Source organism: Phacochoerus africanus, chromosome 14 (genome assembly GCF_016906955.1).
Source record: "Phacochoerus africanus isolate WHEZ1 chromosome 14, ROS_Pafr_v1, whole genome shotgun sequence".
Classification (NCBI taxonomy): Eukaryota; Metazoa; Chordata; class Mammalia; order Artiodactyla; family Suidae; genus Phacochoerus; species Phacochoerus africanus.
Genome location: NC_062557.1, coordinates 6810756 through 6829714, shown reverse-complemented (window position 1 = coordinate 6829714; position 18959 = coordinate 6810756). Strand labels below are relative to the sequence as shown.

At 56.8% G+C, this 18959-nt stretch overlaps 1 protein-coding gene across 5 annotated transcripts in view; it reads left to right on the top strand.

Moving 5' to 3' along the window:
• The window catches only part of TTYH2 (tweety family member 2), a 43494-nt gene extending 24848 nt beyond the window's left edge, over positions 1-18646 (top strand). For all 5 annotated transcript variants that reach the window (XM_047757035.1, XM_047757036.1, XM_047757034.1 and 2 more), the window contains 10 exons: positions 2280-2375; positions 2897-2969; positions 7709-7778; positions 8227-8282; positions 8667-8759; positions 8970-9062; positions 10985-11127; positions 11813-11998; positions 12456-12534; positions 16768-18646. In XM_047757035.1, coding sequence (XP_047612991.1) covers positions 2280-2375; positions 2897-2969; positions 7709-7778; positions 8227-8282; positions 8667-8759; positions 8970-9062; positions 10985-11127; positions 11813-11998; positions 12456-12534; positions 16768-16848 — 970 coding nt within the window. In that variant the 3' untranslated portion in view covers positions 16849-18646. The remainder of the gene's footprint in view (positions 1-2279; positions 2376-2896; positions 2970-7708; positions 7779-8226; positions 8283-8666; positions 8760-8969; positions 9063-10984; positions 11128-11812; positions 11999-12455; positions 12535-16767) is intronic.
• Positions 18647-18959: the final 313 nt, after the last annotated feature.

Sequence of the window (18959 nt, the reverse complement as noted above, 5' to 3'; positions counted from 1 at the left end):
TTCTCCGGTCTGTAGAATGGGCTCCTAGTGCTAGATGTTCCAGAGGCTCTTTCAGTCTCTGATGCTGATTCTAAGAAGCCTGGTTCCTTGGGGGCCTCGTCCTAGCGGAGAGTAGGTGCTGCACTTTCCCCAGCGCCCCCAGATTCATTCCCGGGAACCCCAGAGGCTGCAGTGGCTGCCCCTACTCCAGGCAGGAGTTGAGGATTTTGATTAGGCCCCATTCTGGGCATTAAGCCTCTGTTCACAAAGAGGCTGCCAGGTGGCCTCCAGCACACTCCCTCGCCCTTGGAGCCTCTGGTCACTCTCTTCCAGCTCCACCTCACCCCCTACCCATACTCCAGACTCTTTTTCATCATCCTTATGGTATTAGTGATGCAAAAACCATGACTGGAGAGGACAGGTCCACGCGTTGATTTAGCTTTTGTGTCAAGAGAAGTCATGCGGGAGCTCCCGCCGTGACTCAGCGGTAACAAACTCAACTAGTGTGCATGAGGACGCGGGTTCCATCCCTGGCCTTGCTTGGTGGGATCGAAGATCTGGCATTGCTGCAAGCTATGGTGTGGGTTGCAGACAAGGCCTGGATCCCATGTGACTGTGGCTGTGGCTGTGGTGTAGGCTCGCGGCTTCAGCTCCGGTTTGACCCCCTAGCCTGGGAACTTCCATGTGCTGCAGGTGGCACAAAAAAAGAAAAAATAGAAACAAGTCAGGATTGGAAGCCTCCCTCTGTTGGAAATAGGAGAAGCTTCTCTCTGGCCCCTGCCTCCTTTGTCCACCTGCCGCTCAGATGGTTGCCCCAGCACAGGGCAGATGGGAGTGGCTGCTCTGGGTGGGGAGGAGCTGGCCCTGAGCTGTGAGGGCGCCTTGGGAACCTGTTCAGAAGGGAAGGAAGGAGGGCGCTTTGCTTGGGATCTTCATGGCACCCTTGGACTTCGGGCACCCTGGGCTCAGCAGCCAGTGCTTTGAGAAGCAGGGACCCCAGAATCCCTCTGCCTCTTCCTGCCCTTTTCATTTAGCAAGTGCTTAATCCTCACCCAGCCTTGGGAGATGAGGGTTCCAGCTTCCTTCGTGGTTTTGGAAACTGAGGCTCAAGGAGCCAGGGGTGGGGCAGCCACTTGCCAAGGTCCCCCAGCTGGCAGGTGACTGCCTTTCCCCCATCACCCCAGTCCCAGGGGACCAAAAAGCCAGAGGAGTGAGGGGCTGGGAGGCCTGGACACTCACAGTCCCCTGGGGTGTCCTGGCCTGAGCCCCCTTGCCCCACCCTGAGCTCCTGATGGTATGGGAACGAGCCCACTCATCCAGGTGTCCCCTGATGCTAAGTTGGTGCCCGGCACAAAAGCTGGTTGAGATGAATCTGAATGTCCAAAGTGGTGGATCTCAGACCTCTTGGGGGACAGACGGGGAGACCGTGGCGAAGGGGAGGCCGGGCTGAGCGATCATCAAAGAAGCGGGCCTCAGACTTCCTGTTGTGGCTCAGCAGTAACGAACCTGACTCGTAACCATGAAGATTCGGGTTCGATCCCTGGCCTCGCTCAGTGGATTAAGGATCCAGCATTGCCTTGAACTGTGGTGTAGGTCACAGAGGCAGCTCAGATCTGGCGTTGCTGTGGCTGTGACATAGGCCAGCAGCTGTAGCTCTGATTCAACCCTTAGCCTGGGAACCTCCATACGCCACAGGTACAGCCCTAAAAAGCAAAAAAGAAGAAGCAGCAGCAGCGGGCCTCTTAGGGGCTTTCTAGATCCGTGGGTATAAATGTCAGGTCTTGCCTCCCTGACAGTGTGCAAGAGTTCTAGAAGCCGCAGGAACCAGGGTCTAAAGAGATGCCGATTGGGAAGCAGCCAAAAGACGAGTGTCCACGTTGTGGCTGCTCGTTACATGTGGCTGTTGAAACTTGGTCCAAAGTAATCAGAAGGGGAAGTTCCTTTCTTGGCTTGCATCAGCCGCCTTTCTTGTTCTTCTGCCCACGCACGGATACTGGCAGACAGAGTGCACGGTGTGGAGGTAGCACATGTCCCGTTGGGGAACGTCCTGGGGACAGTGCTGAGACACTCAGCCGGGGTGGGGAGGGTGGCTCCCTCGTCCAGGCAGAAGCTGGGGTGCAGCCACCAGAGCCCCAAAGAGCTGTCTGCCCAGCACGCTGGGCTCTTCCCGTCTGGGGGCAGGGGTGCCCCTTGTCTGGTCTGCTTAGCTGCTGGCTGTGGGCAGTTGGTATCACAAAGGGTCAGGCAGGCATGGAACAGCGGTCCAGGGCTCCCCATGACTGCCCTCCCCCTCCGCCCAGGTGGCTCTCCTACCTCCTGCTCTTCGTCCTGGACCTAGTCATCTGCCTCCTCACCTGCCTGGGACTGGCCAAGCGCTCCAGGTGCCTCCTGGCCTCGTGAGTAGCCCTGCCTCTGGGCCTGGGACAAGAGCTGACCAAGCCGGTGGGGTGACGGTGCCACCATCAGTGAGACTTGAGGGTTTGGCCAGGCCGGGAGGATGTGGTGGGGGCAGTGGCCTGAAGCCACCTTCTGCCCCCTCCTCAGCACCCAGCCAAGGGGGGCAGCAGCCACCGACTGGACACCAAGCAAGGACTGGGCTTTCTTTCACCTGTTCCTCCACGACCCCTGGGGCTGAAGCACCAGCGCTGCTCACTGCCTCCTTAGTGGGAACCCGTGCCGCTGTGTCTCTGGCCTAGGGGCCTGTGCTCTGAGCATCAGTCTGTACCCTTCCCCCAGCCATCAGCCTGTCAGGGCAGAGACTGAAGCTGCCTTCAGGGCCACTGCAAGAGTGTGGGGGGGTCAGGGAGGACAGGTAGCTGAAAGGAAGGGCACTAAAGGTTGGCGGGGTGACAGCCATCACGGGATCCCCGCCTGCCAACCTTCGCCTGGATCCCACCGGCGGCCGCCTCTCTCCTAGGATGCTGTGCTGCGGGATGCTGGCCCTGCTCCTCAGCTGGACGTCCCTGGCCGCCGACGCGGCTGCAGCAGTGGTGAGTTGGGGGGCGTGGGGGTGGTGGGTGGTCCAACCAGCTAGCACATTGATGTGTCCTGTCCAGCATCCCAATCTCAGTCCCTAACCTAGAATCCCAGAGTCTCAGAACTGAAGGCGCTTGGCTTATCCATGCCAGTGCCCTCACCCTTCAGACGGGGACACGGGGCCCAGGGAAAGGAAGAGGCTTGCCCCGGATCACGAGGCATCTGGGGGCAGAGCCAAGCTAAGACGCCTGAAGCCCGATCCCTTGCCCACCCTGCTGGCCTGCTCCCAGCCACTGCTGATGAGGAAGGCACAAGGTCCTATCTCCCTGGGGCTGGTGGGGGTGGTCGGGGCTTGAACCTCGGGCTGGAGGAGCCCTCTGGCTTGGGAAGCGCACTCCCGGGCTGGCTTCTCCACCATCAAGAGCATGGACGCTGGCATTTTGTTTGCCTCCTGTCCCGTTCATTGCCCTTGGGTTCACACACCATCTAAAACACAGTGGTCTGTGTTTCCAAAGGTGGTGCCTCAAAATGTTAAAAAACAAAGACAGGAGTTCCCGTTGTAGCTCCGCAGGTTGAGAACACCCGACATAGTATCCGTGAGGATATGCATTCCATTCCTGGCCTCGCTCAGTCCGTTAAGGATCCGGCGTTGCCGTGAGCTGTGCAGTAGGTCGCAGGTATGGCTCGGATCCCGAGTTGTTGCTGCGGCTGTGGTGTAGGCCAGTGGCTACAGCTCCGATTTGAGCCCTAGCCTGGGACGTTGCATATGCCACAGGAATGGCCCTAAAAAGAAAAAAGAAGGAAAAAAGCCTAAATACACACAAGGTCAGTTAGGAGTGTAAGGAGGATGTTTCCTATGCAGGTACATTTGGCCTTTAATAGACCTGATGCTTTAGATGAGCTGTGTGCCTGTGTCACTCATTCATTCAGCTGACGTCGGGCTGCGTGACCCTCAGCGGTGCAGGTGCCTGGGGATGTTGATACCAGGAAAACTGCTCTCGACTAAGTCTAAGGACAAAGTCGAAGTCGCAGCTGGCACAAGAAGGACATGCAGACAGACTGTTGCACCCTGGTGTGAATCAACCCAGTGGCAGTGCTGTGCGTGCGTGTGTGTGTGTGTGCGCACGTGCGTGTGCGTGTGTGATGTAGAGGGGGGCAGCATTTACCTGGGGATTTCAGGGAACCCCTAGCTGACTTAAGGGCCACACATTAACCATGTGACCTGCATCTGTTATGCCCTTTCTACCCGGGGAGAAAAGAGAGGGGCTCGCACTGGAAACCCTCTATCCAAACACATGCCCTGCCCAGTGACTTGGGGTCTGGCTGGTGGCTCTGGCCTTGGCCCTTCAGCCTCCATGATGCCCCCAGAATGAACAGACTCTGGTTCTGCTTGGCTTGGATCAGCTTTGATCAGAGCTTGTCTGGAAAGCGGAGGAGGTGGGCATCTCCTGTTTTGTCCCCCTCTTTCCCCTCATGCAATGTCCACTTTGGACAAGAGGAAGCAGGGGACAGTCTGGAGCCTACCGTTCCAAGCACTGGGGCCCCTCCAGGTGCAGGGAAGGGCAGGAATTGGAGGGGGGGGGGGTCATGCTCACATGCGCCCTGATGTCATCTGGAGCTGGGAGAGCTGTAAGTGGCCCGGGGGGAGCGGCTGCTGGCCGGAGCCACACGCACAGCTGCCTGACCGACAGCCTCTCCTCCAGGGACAAAAGTGAGCACAGAGGAACTTGCACATGGGGCGCTCTCCCGGGGCCCCATCCTGCCCCCCGGCAGCCTCTGCCTTCTGGAAGCTGCAGTGGCTTCCAGCTGGCTACCACGGGCTGCACTTTGGGAGAAAGCTCCCTCCCAGCGGGGACTTCTCCCTCTCCCCAGGCTTCTGTGTTCTAGGAAACCAGAGGCAGTTTAAGCTCCTAGCCAAGTGCCCCGTGCCCCGAATGCCAGGGAACTGGAGAGAAAGGCCGTTGCCCTAATTCAATTAGTCAGGCCCTTGTATGAAGCGGGAGCGGGTGAAGCGCTGAATGGGCCTTTGACGGGGCTGCAGGTCCTGATGCATTTTCATGGGAAGGGGGCCAGAGGGAGCCAGGCCCCCGGAGGCTATTGTGGGCAGCTTTTGTGTGGCCCTTGCCCATGCTCGCCGAGCCCGTTGGGGGGGGGGGGTTGTTTTTGTTTTTGAGAGCCACACTGCAGCTGCACCCGCTCCCTTTCTGGTCTCCCAGAAAGGGCCTCCCTGGGGAAGGACCACTGCCCCTGAGAACACGAGGGGGAGGGTGGTGAAATTGAGGAGCTGAGTCCTACCTGCCGTCTTGGGTCAGGGGTGTAAGACCGAAGGTGAGGGGTGGGTGCGGGACCCAGAGGAGAGAAAGCACCCAGGGATGGGAGGAGTGGACTCGGGGGAGGAGGGAGGGCAGGACCCCCCAGCCTCTGCCATGGAGCGCCACTGACTGAGGCAGGGCTCTGGGAATCGGCTAAGGAGTGGGGGGATGCGGGTGCAGAGCAGGTGGCTGCAGGTCCGCTTCACTGAGTCTGGTGGGGAAGTAGGAGTGTGGCCTCTGGGACACCCTGGCTGGGCCTGCACTCCCCCTACACACACACACACACACACTCACACCCCGGCAGGAACACCCAGGAATGTTACTGAAGTTCCCAGACCTCAGTTTCCTGAGAATGAGGAGAACAGCCCTCAAAGGGTTGCTGAGGGAGCTCCCATTGTGGGTCAGCAGGTTGAGCCCAACTAGTATCCATGAGGACACGGGTTTGATCCTTAGCCTTGCTCAGTGAGTTAAGGAACTGGCATTGCTGTGAGCTGTGGTGTAGGTTGCAGACTCAGCTCATCTGTGCCTGTGGCCTAGGCCGGCAGCTGCAGCTCTGGTTCGACCCCTAGCCTGGGAACCTCCATAACTGCAGGTGTGACCCTAAAAACACCCCCCCCCAAAAAAAAGTGGGAGGGGAGGGTTGGTAGGACGAGACAGGTTGGTTAACCCCGGGCGGGGAAGGGGGGGAGGCCCCGTGGTAAATATTCCTTGGTTTTCTTTTTCCTTTTTTGTCTTTTTAGGGCCAGACCTGCGGTATATGGCGGTTCCCACGCTAGGGGTCGAATTGGAGCTACAGCTGCTGGCCTACACCACAGCCACAGCAACGCCAGATCTGAGCTGCATCTGTGACCTACACCACAGCTCACAGCAATGCCGGATTCTTAACCCACTGAGCAGGGCCTGGAATCGAACCCAAAACCTCATGGTTCCCAGTCAGATTCGTTAACCACAGAGCCATGACGGGAACTCCAATATTCCTTAGTTTTCTGCACATTTATTTTCATTCTAGGAGGGTCACGGGGTGACTCCAACTGTGCCCAGGGCACCTCCCAGCCCCGCCCCTACGGCCCCAACCCTGGAGCTCAAAGAACAGGCACACGTGCGCACGCACGTACAGCCCTTGTCTTTGCTGGTAGGATGTCGCATCCTCACTGACTGCCTGACAGCAGGCCTGGCCTATGGAGTGAAGTTGGATGGGAGGCCATATCCCTGGCAGGGCCTCTGCCAGGGGCCTCCTGTCCTTCTCTGGATCCCCTGGGGGGGGGGGGGGCAGACCAAGATGGCGCCCTTGCTCTGGATTTTTCCCAAGGCCTCCCTCCCCCCGCCTCAGGCTTCGCCCCCTTCTCTGCCTCTCCAGTGATGGGTGCAGGGGTATGCCTGGGCCCACAGGGGCAGCAGCTCTGATTTATAACCATGAGCCAGACTTCCTGGCGATGTATGCTGGTGATTTGCACACGAAGCACTTCTCCCAGGGTCCTGAGCACGTGGCTTTGTGTGTGTGAGGGCATGTGTGCATGCACAGATGTGGCTCTGTGGAAGCTCTGTATCTGGGGGGGTACTTCTGTCCCCAGTCCTGTCCGAATACGCCTAGTGCCACGGTACAGCTTGCGACTGGGTCTCGTGCATGGCACCTAAGGGGCACTCAGTAAATACTTCCAGCTCAGTGAATGAATGGATGACGCTCCAGCCTGGGCCCCTGAGGCCACCCCTCCTGAAGGAGGACAGGACACCAACAGGAAAAGGCCTTGGGGAATGCGCCCCTAGGATTTGGCTGGAGGACCAGGCTTCCCCTGGCTGCTCTTTAGAAAGAGATTCTGGGGGAGGCTTCATGCATGGACACCCAGAGCATGTGGGCTTGATAACAGTAAGAGAAAAAACAAAACAGAGTTGAGCAAACCAGGCCGTGGTGCAAATAAATCCCCCAAACACCCCACCCCCACCCCAGATCCATCCCAGGAGAGGCATTCAGAAATAAGAGTTACACGTTAACAGTATGTGGAGTTCCCGTGGTGGCACAGAGGAAACGAACCCCACTAGGAACCATGAGGTTGCCGGTTCGGTCCTTGGCCTCACTCAGTGGGTTAAGGATCTGGCATTGCCATGAGCTGTGGTGTAGGTTGTAGATGCAGCTCAGATCTGGCGTTGCTGTGGCTGTGGCATAGGCTGGCAGCTATAGCTACTATTAGATCCCTACCCTGGGAACATCCATATGCCCCTGGTGTGTGGCCCTAGAAAGCAAAAAAAAAAAAAAAAATTCCAGAGCTAGACAGGGGCTGGGCCAGGATCAGAGCCGGGGGTGGGGCGGGTGGGGCGGGGGTGGGGGGCTGGCTCCTGACTGTTGGTGCCCACCCAGGACAGCTCCGGGGTCCCCGGAGTGCTTGGCTCCTCCCAGAGCCTGGCATGTGACTTTCCTCCATCCCTGCCGTCTGTCCCCGGCTCAGGGCACCAGTGACTTCTGCGTGGCTCCCGACACCTTTATCCTGAATATCACGGAGGGCCAAGTCCCCGCAGGTAACCAGCTCTCAGGCTCTCTTGTTGGACCCACTTGGGACGCTCAAGCCAGGCCCATGGTCAGCCAGACGGTGTCTCTACTTACCCCTTTCTGCCCTGTGGTTACCCATTCCCTCCCCACCCCCATACTTCAGAGCTAGACAGGGGCTAGCTCTCATTTTTTTTAATTTTTAAAAATTCTTTTAGTATGGTTGATAGACATTATTCTGTCAATTTTTGCTGTGTAGTACAGTGACCCAGCTGTGCATATATATACATTTTTTCACATTATCCTCCATCATGTTCCATCACAAGTGATCAGATATAGCTCCCTGGGCTATACAGCCTTCTGGGTCACTTCTTAGAAGCTGCTTCCTTTGGGAGCTTGGGGCCCAGCTTGGCCGCTGAGCAGGGACGAGGCCCTGGTCACTCGTGAGCTCCTGCCTGACCCAGTGTCTTTGCCTTGCAGAGGTGACCCGTTACTACCTGTACTGCAGTCAGAGCGGAAGCAGCCCCTTCCAGCAGGTATGGCCCACCCCGCCCAGCCTCTTTGGGGGTCAGCTCACTCCCTCTTGACCCCAAGCCCCAGCACTGACCAGTAAGGTGGAGGTGGCTGGGTGTTCTTTGCTTCATCATGGTCCTTGGCAGGGGTGGGGCCCAAGACTGCATGTCTCACAAGCTCCCAGGCAAGGCTGTCCCTCTAGGACACTGCATAGCAAGAAGTAAGGAGACAGTGCAGCTCTCCGGCAGCCTGAAGACTGCGGGGACTTCCTGCAAGCAGGAAGGCCTGTAATCGGGGCTGTCACGGCAGCTGCATTTGAGCGGGTGCAGGGAGCTGCTTGGAAGCACATGCTGTGGGAGCGCCTGGGAATCGAACCTCACGCGGGACCGCGGTCTCTCCTGGCCCAGGCACTGACGGTCTTCCAGCGCTCGCTGACCAGCATGCAGATCCAGGTCGCAGGCCTGCTGCAGTTTGCGGTGCCCCTCTTCCCCACGGCAGAGGTAAGGCAGCCACTTCCCACGGGCCAGGACGTCAGGGACCAGGCTGTGGAAAGAAAGCCTTCCTTCCCTTGGCAGTCTAGCCCCTTCCTTTGGCTTTGAAGGCCTCTTTACACAGCTGCTGTTGGCCAGTTTTATCCACAAGCCCTCCCCATCCCAGCGCTCATTCTCTGCCTCTCTGTCTGCGTGTTCGTGTCTCTCTTCCTGCTTCAGAAAGATCTGCTTGGAATCCAGCTCCTGTTGAACTCATCAGAGTCCAGCCTCCACCAGCTGACTGCCATGTTGGATTGCCGGGGGCTGCACAAGGTGCTGGGGTGGCCCTAAGGGGCGGGTGGGTGGGGGCACCCCAGGAGGCTACCTCTTCCCAGGGAGAAGCCAGCAAAGGCTAGGAGAGTGATTGCCTGGGCTCCCTCCAGGCTCGGGGAGTGGGGAGGAAGCTGGGCACTGGCTTCTAGATTCTCTCCAGTAGCTGAGCCGGGGAGACTCAGGAAAGGGTACCAGGGGGTGGGGGTGAGAGATTTGGATCACTTTACCTCTAGAACACTGGGGGGCCCTGAGCTATGTGAGGGAGGCTGCTCCCCAGTGCCCAGACTCCCAGCCATCTGGTCAACCCATCCAACTCCCTGGGTTGCAAGTGGACCTCCCATCTCATTACCAGGGTCATCTCTAGGAACTTGGGATATCAGACATTAACGCAGAGAACACACTGGGAGTATGCGGGGACCCCCTGTCCCCGAAGCAGTGAGCCAGTGTATGGCAACAGCATTCACCTCCCATGTGGCTTTCAAGTGAAGAGTCATAATATTGATCATGACGGCCAGTTACTGAGCACCCGGTTCTGTGTTCAGCCTTGTTCTGTGAACTGTGCATCTGATATGTCACTTAGTCCTCACAGTTATACTGGGAAATTCATGCTGTTTCATGGGAAATTTTATAGATAAGCAACGTGTATGTGTGTGTGTCAATAGATGGATAGATGGATAGATGTATTTATCTATAGATCTATAAGGTAGCTCACTGAAGATTCCAGAGCCGTCAAGTCAAGTGCTTGGGTTTCGGGCCCTGGCAGTCTGACTTCAGAGCTGGGGACATGGGAGTCACCCCAGTATCCTCCCTCCCCCTCCACATCCAAGCCCTCAGCCAGTCCTTACACTCAGACTCCCCAATATATCCTGCTCCATCCTCTCTTCTCACCCTACACGACTCCTACCTTGGTCCACCCGCCATGCTGTGCCCCCGGGTGACGGCCATGGCCTCCTAACTGGTCCCCACTTTCTCCTGCCCCCTCATGCACGACATCCAGAGCAGTCCTTTTAAAGACAAATCGCGTACAGCAGAAATTATCACAGACTTGTCAATTAACTATACTTCAACAAAACTTTAAAAATAAGTGAAAAAATAAAATAAAAACCCATGTAAAGACTTACTGGGGAGTTCCCGTCGTGGCTCAGTGGTTAACGAATCCAACTAGGAACCATGAGGTTGCGGGTTCGATCCCTGGCCTTGCTGAGTGGGTTGGGGACCCGGCGTTGCTGTGAGCTGTGGTGCAGGTCGCAGACGCGGCTCAGACCCCACATTGCTGTGGCTCTGGCGTAGGCCGGTGGTTGTGGCTCCAATTGGACCCCTAGCCTGGGAATCTCCATATGCCACGGGAGCGCCCCTAGAAATGGCAAAAAAAAAAAAAAAAAAAAAGACTTATTGGCAGGGCTGTTAAACTTTTCAAATAATTAAACACAAACATAAAGATGAATTGCCTCCCATCCCTTTCATCCCCAAACCCTCCCGTATCTTCCTGTCACCTTGGGTTGAATTCAGACTCCTTGCCTGCCCTTCGAGGCCCAGCCTGCCCATCTCACCCGCCTCCTGCTGGCCGCCTCTCTCTGTCCTGTACACGCCAAGTTTGTCCCCTCTGCCTCAGCTGCTCAAGGCTCACGCCACTCCTTGCCATCCTGGTCCCAGATGAAATGCCCCCTGTCGCCTGTCAGCCCCACCCTGCAAGCTCATCTGTCCTATTCAGAGCCCACACAGTAGGTGTCCACCACGTTCTCGTAGAGTGAACCCACGAAGCCCCATGGCATTGGGGTCCCCTACATGGACCCGTAGTGACTCTACAAGGTGCTTGGGATGGGGGAGGGGACGAGAGCCCAGGTCCAGGCTGGGAGTTCGGCGGGGGGGGCTTCCAAAGACAGCTCCCCCACCCCAAGGGCACGTCCCTCTTCTTCTTCCAGGACTACCTGGACGCCCTCGCTGGCATCTGCTATGATGGCCTCGAGGGCCTGCTCTACCTCGGCCTCTTCTCCCTCCTGGCTGCCCTGGCTTTCTCCACCATGATCTGCATAGCACCGAGGGCCTGGAAGCACTTTGCCACCAGGTGGGCTGCTGGGGTGCGGGTGGGGGGTGGGGTGGGGTTCCTGGAGGAGCGGGCAGGAGGCTCTGAGCCAAGAGCTGATAATCTGGGGTGGAGAAGGGCGGCGGGGGGGGGGGGGGCCTGGGCCATCAGCCCCAACAGGCTGGCTGGATTTCTGCAGAAGCAGCCCTGACAGTCCAGACAGACCTTGGCCCGGAAAAAGAGGTTGGAGAGAGTCAGGGCAGGAGCAGGGCCAAGGATGGTGATGGAGTCATGCTGCAGCCTGGCATCCTTTGCTGTCCTCTCTTTCTGGCGTGAGATGATGAGGAGAGCTTTTGGGACTGGGCGGGGTGCCCCCAGTATACCAGAAGGATAGATGGTAGCTCTGTTACCGGGGCACCTAGAGTCTCATTGAGGAGACAGACGCTGGTGCCTTGACTAGACCAGACAAGGAGGCAGGGTGGGGAGCCTGCATGTGATCGGCCTGGCGAGCTGCGTGGAGGAGGTGGTCGTGCGGTTGGGAGTGCAGCAGAGTGAGCTGTGACAGGCAGGGCTGCGGATCATGTTTTCAAGGAACCTCGAGGAGACACCTGTAGCCAGAGGGAGAGTCCTGGGGGCAACGATTGGGAAGTGAGCCAGGACCACCCCACTGCCTAGAGCACCCCCACCCCGCCCCTCACGGCCAGCCCCATCCTCCGTGTCATTCTAGGGACAGAGACTACGACGACATTGACGACGACGACCCCTTCAACCCCCAGGCCCGGCGCATCGCCGCCCACAACCCCTCTCGGGGGCAGCTGCGCAGCTTCTGCAGCTACAGCAGCGGCCTGGGCAGCCAGACCAGCCTGCAGCCCCCGGCCCAGACCATCTCCAACGCCCCCGTCTCGGAGTACATGTACGGCATGGCTCCCCAGGTGGCACCCCCCGAACCCCTCCCCGACACATCAGGCTGGGGCGGCCTCGCTTTCCTTCCCTAGTCCTGAGGAGCTGGATCTGCAGGCAGCATGACTGGTCCAGAGAGCCAGGCGGGGAGGAAGAAATCCAAGCCTAGCAGGTCCCCTGGCCGCAGTGGCGGGACGCCTGGCAGGACGCCCCCCCGGGAACATCTAGGGCTGGAGGAAGATCCACGGGGCAGATCAAAGGCCTGAGAAGCTGCATTTCTCCCGGCTGCACAGCTGCTGCCTCTCCCTTGGGCCCCCGGGAGTGCCCCCGCCCTAGCTCACTGCCCACACTCCCTCCCCGCTCTCTTCTGTGGGTTTCCATCCCCCACTCTCATCTGCACACCCTGGGGACCCTTCTGTAGAAATCTGAGCCCCCCCACACCCACCCTGCCCTCCCTCTTGGCCCCGCAGGAACCAAGCCGTGCTCTTTGGTGGGAATCCACGCTATGAGAACGTGCCGCTTATCGGAAGAGGCTCCCCTCCGCCCACGGTAACCTGGGTAACCTGGGCTCCTGAGGCAAAGGCACTGCCCTTTGGGGGGCGGGGGTGGGGGGGGCATAATTAAAGAGAAAAACCTTTCCTGTGGACCCAGTGAACCCCCCCCCCCGCCCCCAGTAGAGGTGGGAAAGAATGAAAACAAGTTTTGTTACTGAGTAAGCCTTAAACCAGACTGCCCCGCTCTTGGCTGGCCATCAGCTAAGGAGACTACACAACCAGGCAGATACACCGCACTGCGTACCTGTTCTCGGGGTAGAGAGTACCTGTCCTCAAGAAAGAGAACTCAGCAGCGCCATTTGTCACACTGGTAATGGGGGGCGGCCATCAAGGTGGCTAAGTGCCACCGAAATGGGACAGTCTTCTTTGATGCCACCCTTTCAGTGGTTCCCAGACGAAAATATTGCTGGATTTTAAAACTGCCCAGAGGAATTCCCACTGTGGCTCAGTGGTAACGAACCTATCAAGGTCATGGGTTCGATCCCTGGCCTCGTTCAGTGGGTTAAGGATCCCACATTGCCATGAGCTGTGGTGTAGTTCACAGACATGGCTCAGATCCTTCGTTGCTGTGGCTGTGGCGTGTGTTGGCAACTGTAGCTCCGATTCGACCCCTGGCCTGGGACCTTCCATATGCTGCAGGTGCAGCCCTGAAAAAAAGAAAAAAGAAAAAGAAAAAAAAACCTCCTAGAGCTTTCACTGGCCTTTCAAAAGGTTTATATACATCTCCAAGGGGCAGAGAAGTCATTTGTAAGTTTTCTAAGGAACATACTGTTCTAAGAAGCATTTCTCTCCCTTCTTTGCACCAGGGAAATCTTTTCTTTCTAGATTTGTTTGCCTTGACACCCTGGGCTGGAGGGTGGGGGGCCCTGCGGAGGCAGGTGAGAGAGGGCTAATGAGCAGACCCGCCCCATCCTAACCCCACCCAGCTCCTGCGTCCCCAGGGCTGCACCCACACGGGCTCCCCTCCTGCTGCAGTCAGGGGACCTAGACGCAGCATCAGGGTGAGAGCCTGCGGTGAGAAGGGTGGGTGGGCTGCCCCCTGAAGAAGTATGAGGGTCGAAAGACCGCTTCAAAGAGAGACAGTTAAGGTTCAGAAATGTAGAATCTAGTGCCAAGTGCCCAGGGCAAATGCCAGCTCCTGGCTTATGAGCTCTGTGACCTTGGACAAGTACTTCACGACTCTGTGCCTCAGTTTTCCCGTCTGTAGAACGGGGGTGTAACCGCACCTCGAGGGAGGTCTAAGCACTGGGGGAATTGGGCCTTATGAAAACGTATATGTGTAGACACAGTAAGGGCTCCAAGAGTGAGCGTATTTTACCCCTTCCTCCTGTCCTCCCACCCCACCTCCTCTGCAAAGGCGTGGTGAGTATTAGAAAAAGGGGGTGGGATCCAAGATGGGATCAGAAGTCTACCACAGGGGTGGGCAGAAGAGGTGGTTTTTTTTTTTTTTTTTTTGGACGCCCTGCAGCATTTGGAATCCTGGGCCGGGGATCAGATCTGAGCTACAGTTGTAACCTACACTGCAGCTGTAGCATCACAGGATCTTTTAACCCACTGTGGGGGGCCAGGGATCGAACCTGCATCCTGGTGCTACAGAGACACCACAGTTCCCATTATGCTACAGCCGGAACTTTTTGGACACAAGAGTTCCTGAGCTAAGTGGCTGTGGGAAGGGGGGCTCCTGCCTTGACTGGGCGGATCGAGGGGTTTCTGCTGCCCAACCCTGGTAGTTTGAAAGGAGCCTCCAGTTGGTGAACTAGGAGCCCTGGAGATGCCAAGATGTGGGACCCAGGACATAGATCTGGGCCCTGAGAACTGGGAAGTTCACGTGCGCTCAGGGCTTCAGCAAGTGTTCTTGGTGAAAATGATAGTGGTGGCCCCAGGAATGAGAGGTGGGGACCCAGAGCCTGGCTTCAGGAAATGGACAGTCTGCAGGGGGGGAAACTAGAGAAAACTGTTGTATTAAGTGCCATGCGATGCTTTGGGACTGAGAGGAAGGGAACTATTCCTTTGGGGTCTGAGGAGGTGACATGTGAGCCTTACCTTGGAGCTCTGGGTCTCACGCAGGGTGAGTTTGCTCCCCCTGGGAACCTCTGGTCTGCGTCTGTGACCTACACCATGCCGGATCCTTAACCCACTGAGCAAGGCCAGGGATCGAACCCGCGTCCTCATGGATACTAGTCAAATTTGTTACCACTGAGCCACAATGGGAACTCCTGGAGGCATCTTTGGTTGTCAGAACTAGGGATAGTTGCTACTGGCATCTAGTGGGTGGAAGCCGGGGCGCTACTGAGCACAGCTCAGCCCCCACCCGCAGGATAAACGGCCCCATACATCTGCAGTGTGGTACCCGGACCCACCTGCCATCTCTCCCTTGCTGTTTTTGCCCAGGGAACCTCTCTGCTGTCCTTTGGCAAAGAGCATTGGAGCCAGGCCCGGGGGCCTCAAGCCGGGAGAGCGGCTGGTCCCAGCCTGCTTCCAGACTTTTCACCTTTTAAATCCCAAGCTGGCTTCTCTCTAACAGAGAAGCCTTTTGGGTTCCTTGTTCCAGCTACTGTGGCTCCAGGAGTGCAGCTTGATTTTAATATTAATCTCAGTACAAAATAATTAGGGGAGAGCCACCACTGCGAAAAAAATGAATGGCTCGAGGGACAGGGATGCCAAATAAAAATGCATCCCGGATTACCTTCTGTTTGGAAAGATTCGGGCCGCTCTCCCTGCTGCCGTTAGCAGGGATGACCAAGAACGGACCTTATTTGCAAGGCTCAAGGACAGAATAAACCTCCCCCGCCCCCCATAATTGAGACCTGCCCAGAAACTCGAATTGCTTTGGCAGAGTTGACATCCCCCTGTCCCCAGGAAGACCCCCGCCCCCCACCCTCCTACCATGCCAGGGGCGTGAGGAGACATCTCAGGCTGCTGACCAAGGAAGCCACAGCGTGGAGGGTGCAGATGTGCGCCCTAATGTAGAGCACACAGCTGGCCTCTCCCCACTCTCCCTCCCCTTGCACCTGCTCTAAATATCATTCATCAGGCGTGTTTGACGTATGGCTAAATCCCTCCCCGCCAGCTCCATCTCTGGGACAGACTTGAGCCTTCACTCTGGCGGGTCATGGCAAGGTAATCAGAACATACAGCCAGTCCCCTTGGCTAGAAACATGTCTCCCCTTAGCTCTGGTTTCTAGGACTCACTCCTGTCCTGCCAGGCACCATCTCCTAGACCTGATAGACCAAAATGAGCTGGGCAGTTGTTTCAGAATACCCATACAGGCACTCCAAACACAGCCCGGGTGATCCTCGTCCTCCAGCGGGTCCAGGAAATACTGCTTCTAGGAGGAAGGTCTCCCCGTGAGCCTGCATCAGAAGCACCTGGAGAGGCGTTCCCGTCGTGGCTCAGCAGTAACAAACCCGGCTAGCATCCAGGAGGACGTGGGTTCGATCCCTGGCCTCGCTTAGTGGGTTAAGGATCTGGTGTTGGCATGAGTTGTGGTGTAGGTTGCAGACGCAGCTTGGATCCTGAGTTGCTGTGGTTGTGGTGTAGGCCAGCAGCTGCAGATCTGATTCGACCCCTGACCTGGGAACTTCCATATGCCGCAGGTGCAGCCCTAAAAAAAAAAAAAAAAAAAAAAAAAAAAGACAGGCGAGTGAGACCTGGGTATCAGGATGCTTTTAGACTCTCCTCGCCCAACACACACACACCCCGTGTCTCTAATGCACAGCCGGGCTTGAGAGCCACTGTGTTAGGGGTCTGTCCTGCTTTACATTACTCCGTCCTTTCAGTGTAAAAGCTGAGTGCTCAGAGGTCCATTGTGCAGGTAGGGAAACTGAGGCTTGGGGAGATTGGAGAACCTCAGCCAAGGTCATGGACAAGTATGGCACACAGCTGGATTTGAACCTGGGGCTGAGTCAGTGGGCCTGTGCCCACAGCCTGCTCATTAGGTGGGCTCCGAAGTGCATTAGGGGGGCTGGTAGATGTGTACATCTTGAGTTGAAGGCTGGGAACCAGATGTCCTGACGGCCCCAGGGCAGGAAGCATCGGCAGACAGGAAGCCTCCCTGGGCCACTCTAGTATCCTTCGTTCCTTGCGATGCTTTGTCTTTGAAACTCCATGGCTGGCCCAGCTCACGCTCCTTCAGAAATTCTCAGCGTTTTTGCTAGTACAGTGTCTGGGTTAACAGGTGGCATGGTGATACCCTGTTCTGACTGTCCCCTCTCCTCTGTCCCACAGTACTCTCCCAGCATGAGGGCCACCTACCTGTCGGTGGCAGATGGACAGCTGAGACACTATGGGAGCGAGTTTCCAGCCTAACACTTCCAGGAGTTCCTGCCTCCTTGATCCGTTCTGGTTTTTAACTCATGCACATGTTAAAAAGCTGCGTTTCTTTAATAGAAACCAAAGCCACCTGGAGGCTGCGCGCCTGCAGGATTGCAAGGCTTCTGCTGGCGCACAGGAGCAGCTGAGATTCAGGGAGAATCAGCCCGGGGTTGGCTGATTCCCAGGCATTCAGAAGACCCATGACTTGGACTTTGGACTTGGACTTGGCCTCCTGTTCACACCAGAAATGCCCCCCGCCCCGCCCCCGGTGCTTGGCCCTCCCTGAGCTGGGAGCCTGGTTCAGTTCACCCGTATGTCCCATGTGGGGAGTGGCAGTGAGGAGGGACCAGATCAGGCTCGAGGATCCCATTGCCAAGACTGTGCCTCCTGCTGGCACAGCCAGAAGCTCAGGTGACCACTCTGAATCCCCGCTCTCCTCCTGGCTACACGGATGGATGGCATTTCCCTGCAGGTAAAGGCTTATCAGGAGATGCTTTTAAAGAGGGTGACTTTCCTGATGAGACCAGACTCTGTCCAAAGCAGTCTCCTGGGCCACCCAGGGAAGGCCCTGGAGGGCTCTGCACAGGAGACTGGTGGCTCTGAGCTGGGGGACCACAGTCTCGTGCCCGGTGGACTTCCAAGTAGTGGGCCCATCTTTCTGTAGCCTTCTGTGGCCTCACTTCCACTCCAGAAGCGCTGCTAGGAGTTGGCTCACCGTGGTAGGGACGGTCTCAGGTATTCACAGACACTTTGAAAGCGATGTTAACTCTTTTTTTTTGTTGTTGTTGCCAGTGTTTTAAAGATTTTAATTATCCAAAGAATTGAAACTCACAGCACATCCGGTTTTTACAACAGATGTGGGTTCTTCTGTTCCACCCCATTTGTCTCCCATTACTTTGCGGATTTTGCTGACAGTGGCCAGTTCTTTACCGATCGAAGGGGGATTTTTAAACAAAATAAAGATCAGCGAGACATCCTGTCCCAAGCAGCTGATTGATGGGGATGATGTGGGTTCATCCCACTCGGTGGGAGGCATTTTAAGAGAATAAAATCTTTAAGAGGGAAAACTGAGCGTGAACAGAGTCTGATCCAGGAATCTGTATGCAGAGGTCAGCTCTCTCTCCCTTTTGTCTTCAGGCAAGTTTGTCACAGAAGGTTTTAGCAAAAAGGGGCGACTGTGACCTGATGTATCCTCCCTGCCTCTCCCACCATCCTATCCCCCCCCCATTGTCCCCAGCCCCTGAGCTGCACCTGCTGGGTGAGAAGGAGCTTGTGGACCAGGAGAAAATAATGACCCACCATCCTTTCTGCTGAGGATCCAGGGTTTGGGTCTTTGGTGCTTTTCCAACCTCCTGCCAACAAAGAGCGCATGAGCTGGGAGCCCCCACGGCCTGGCACGCCAAAGCAGGGATGCGGGGGAACCTGGCCTTGGACAGGAGCTCCATTTCTAGTTTGGAGGAGCTGCCTTCCCATCAAAACACTGACAGCCAAGTGGTCCTCAGCCCCCAGCCAAGCCTCCAGGACAGCGGGGCCAGGGGGCCACCAGGACTGTCCCCCATTCACCTGTACATACACGTACCGTGAACCCACCTTCATGAGGCCGTTGTCTCGTGCAGATGACATCGAGGTGTGGCTTCTTAACCTTCGCTGTTGACGACTAGAGTTGTTTTTAATGCATGTACACTAAACTAGACTCCCTTGGGTGGTCCCTGAAGGAGGGGCGTGGGCACACCTCCGCCTGATACAGGTGTGCGCTCACCTGGGGGAGAAATAAACCACTTGTACTAAAATGCACAGTCTCCAGCTTCCTCAGCTCTGGGAGTGACGAGGGTACCTAACGGTCCCTTCCAGCTGGGGAGGGGGGGGCCGTGGGAAGGGCTTCAGAGCAGCTTTCGGGGTGGAGGATTGAAAGACGAGGCTATTGAGTGCATGTCACAGGGCCTCTCTCATGGCCTGACTGCTCTTTCCGACGAAGGACAGGCCTCTCTGCCTGAGTCACCAGAGTTCCCCCTAAAAGTCGTTGCTTCCCCCCCACCCCCCGCCCTGCCCAGTTTTAGTGAATTTGATTGATTTACAATGCTGCATTAATTTCGGCTATGCTCCAG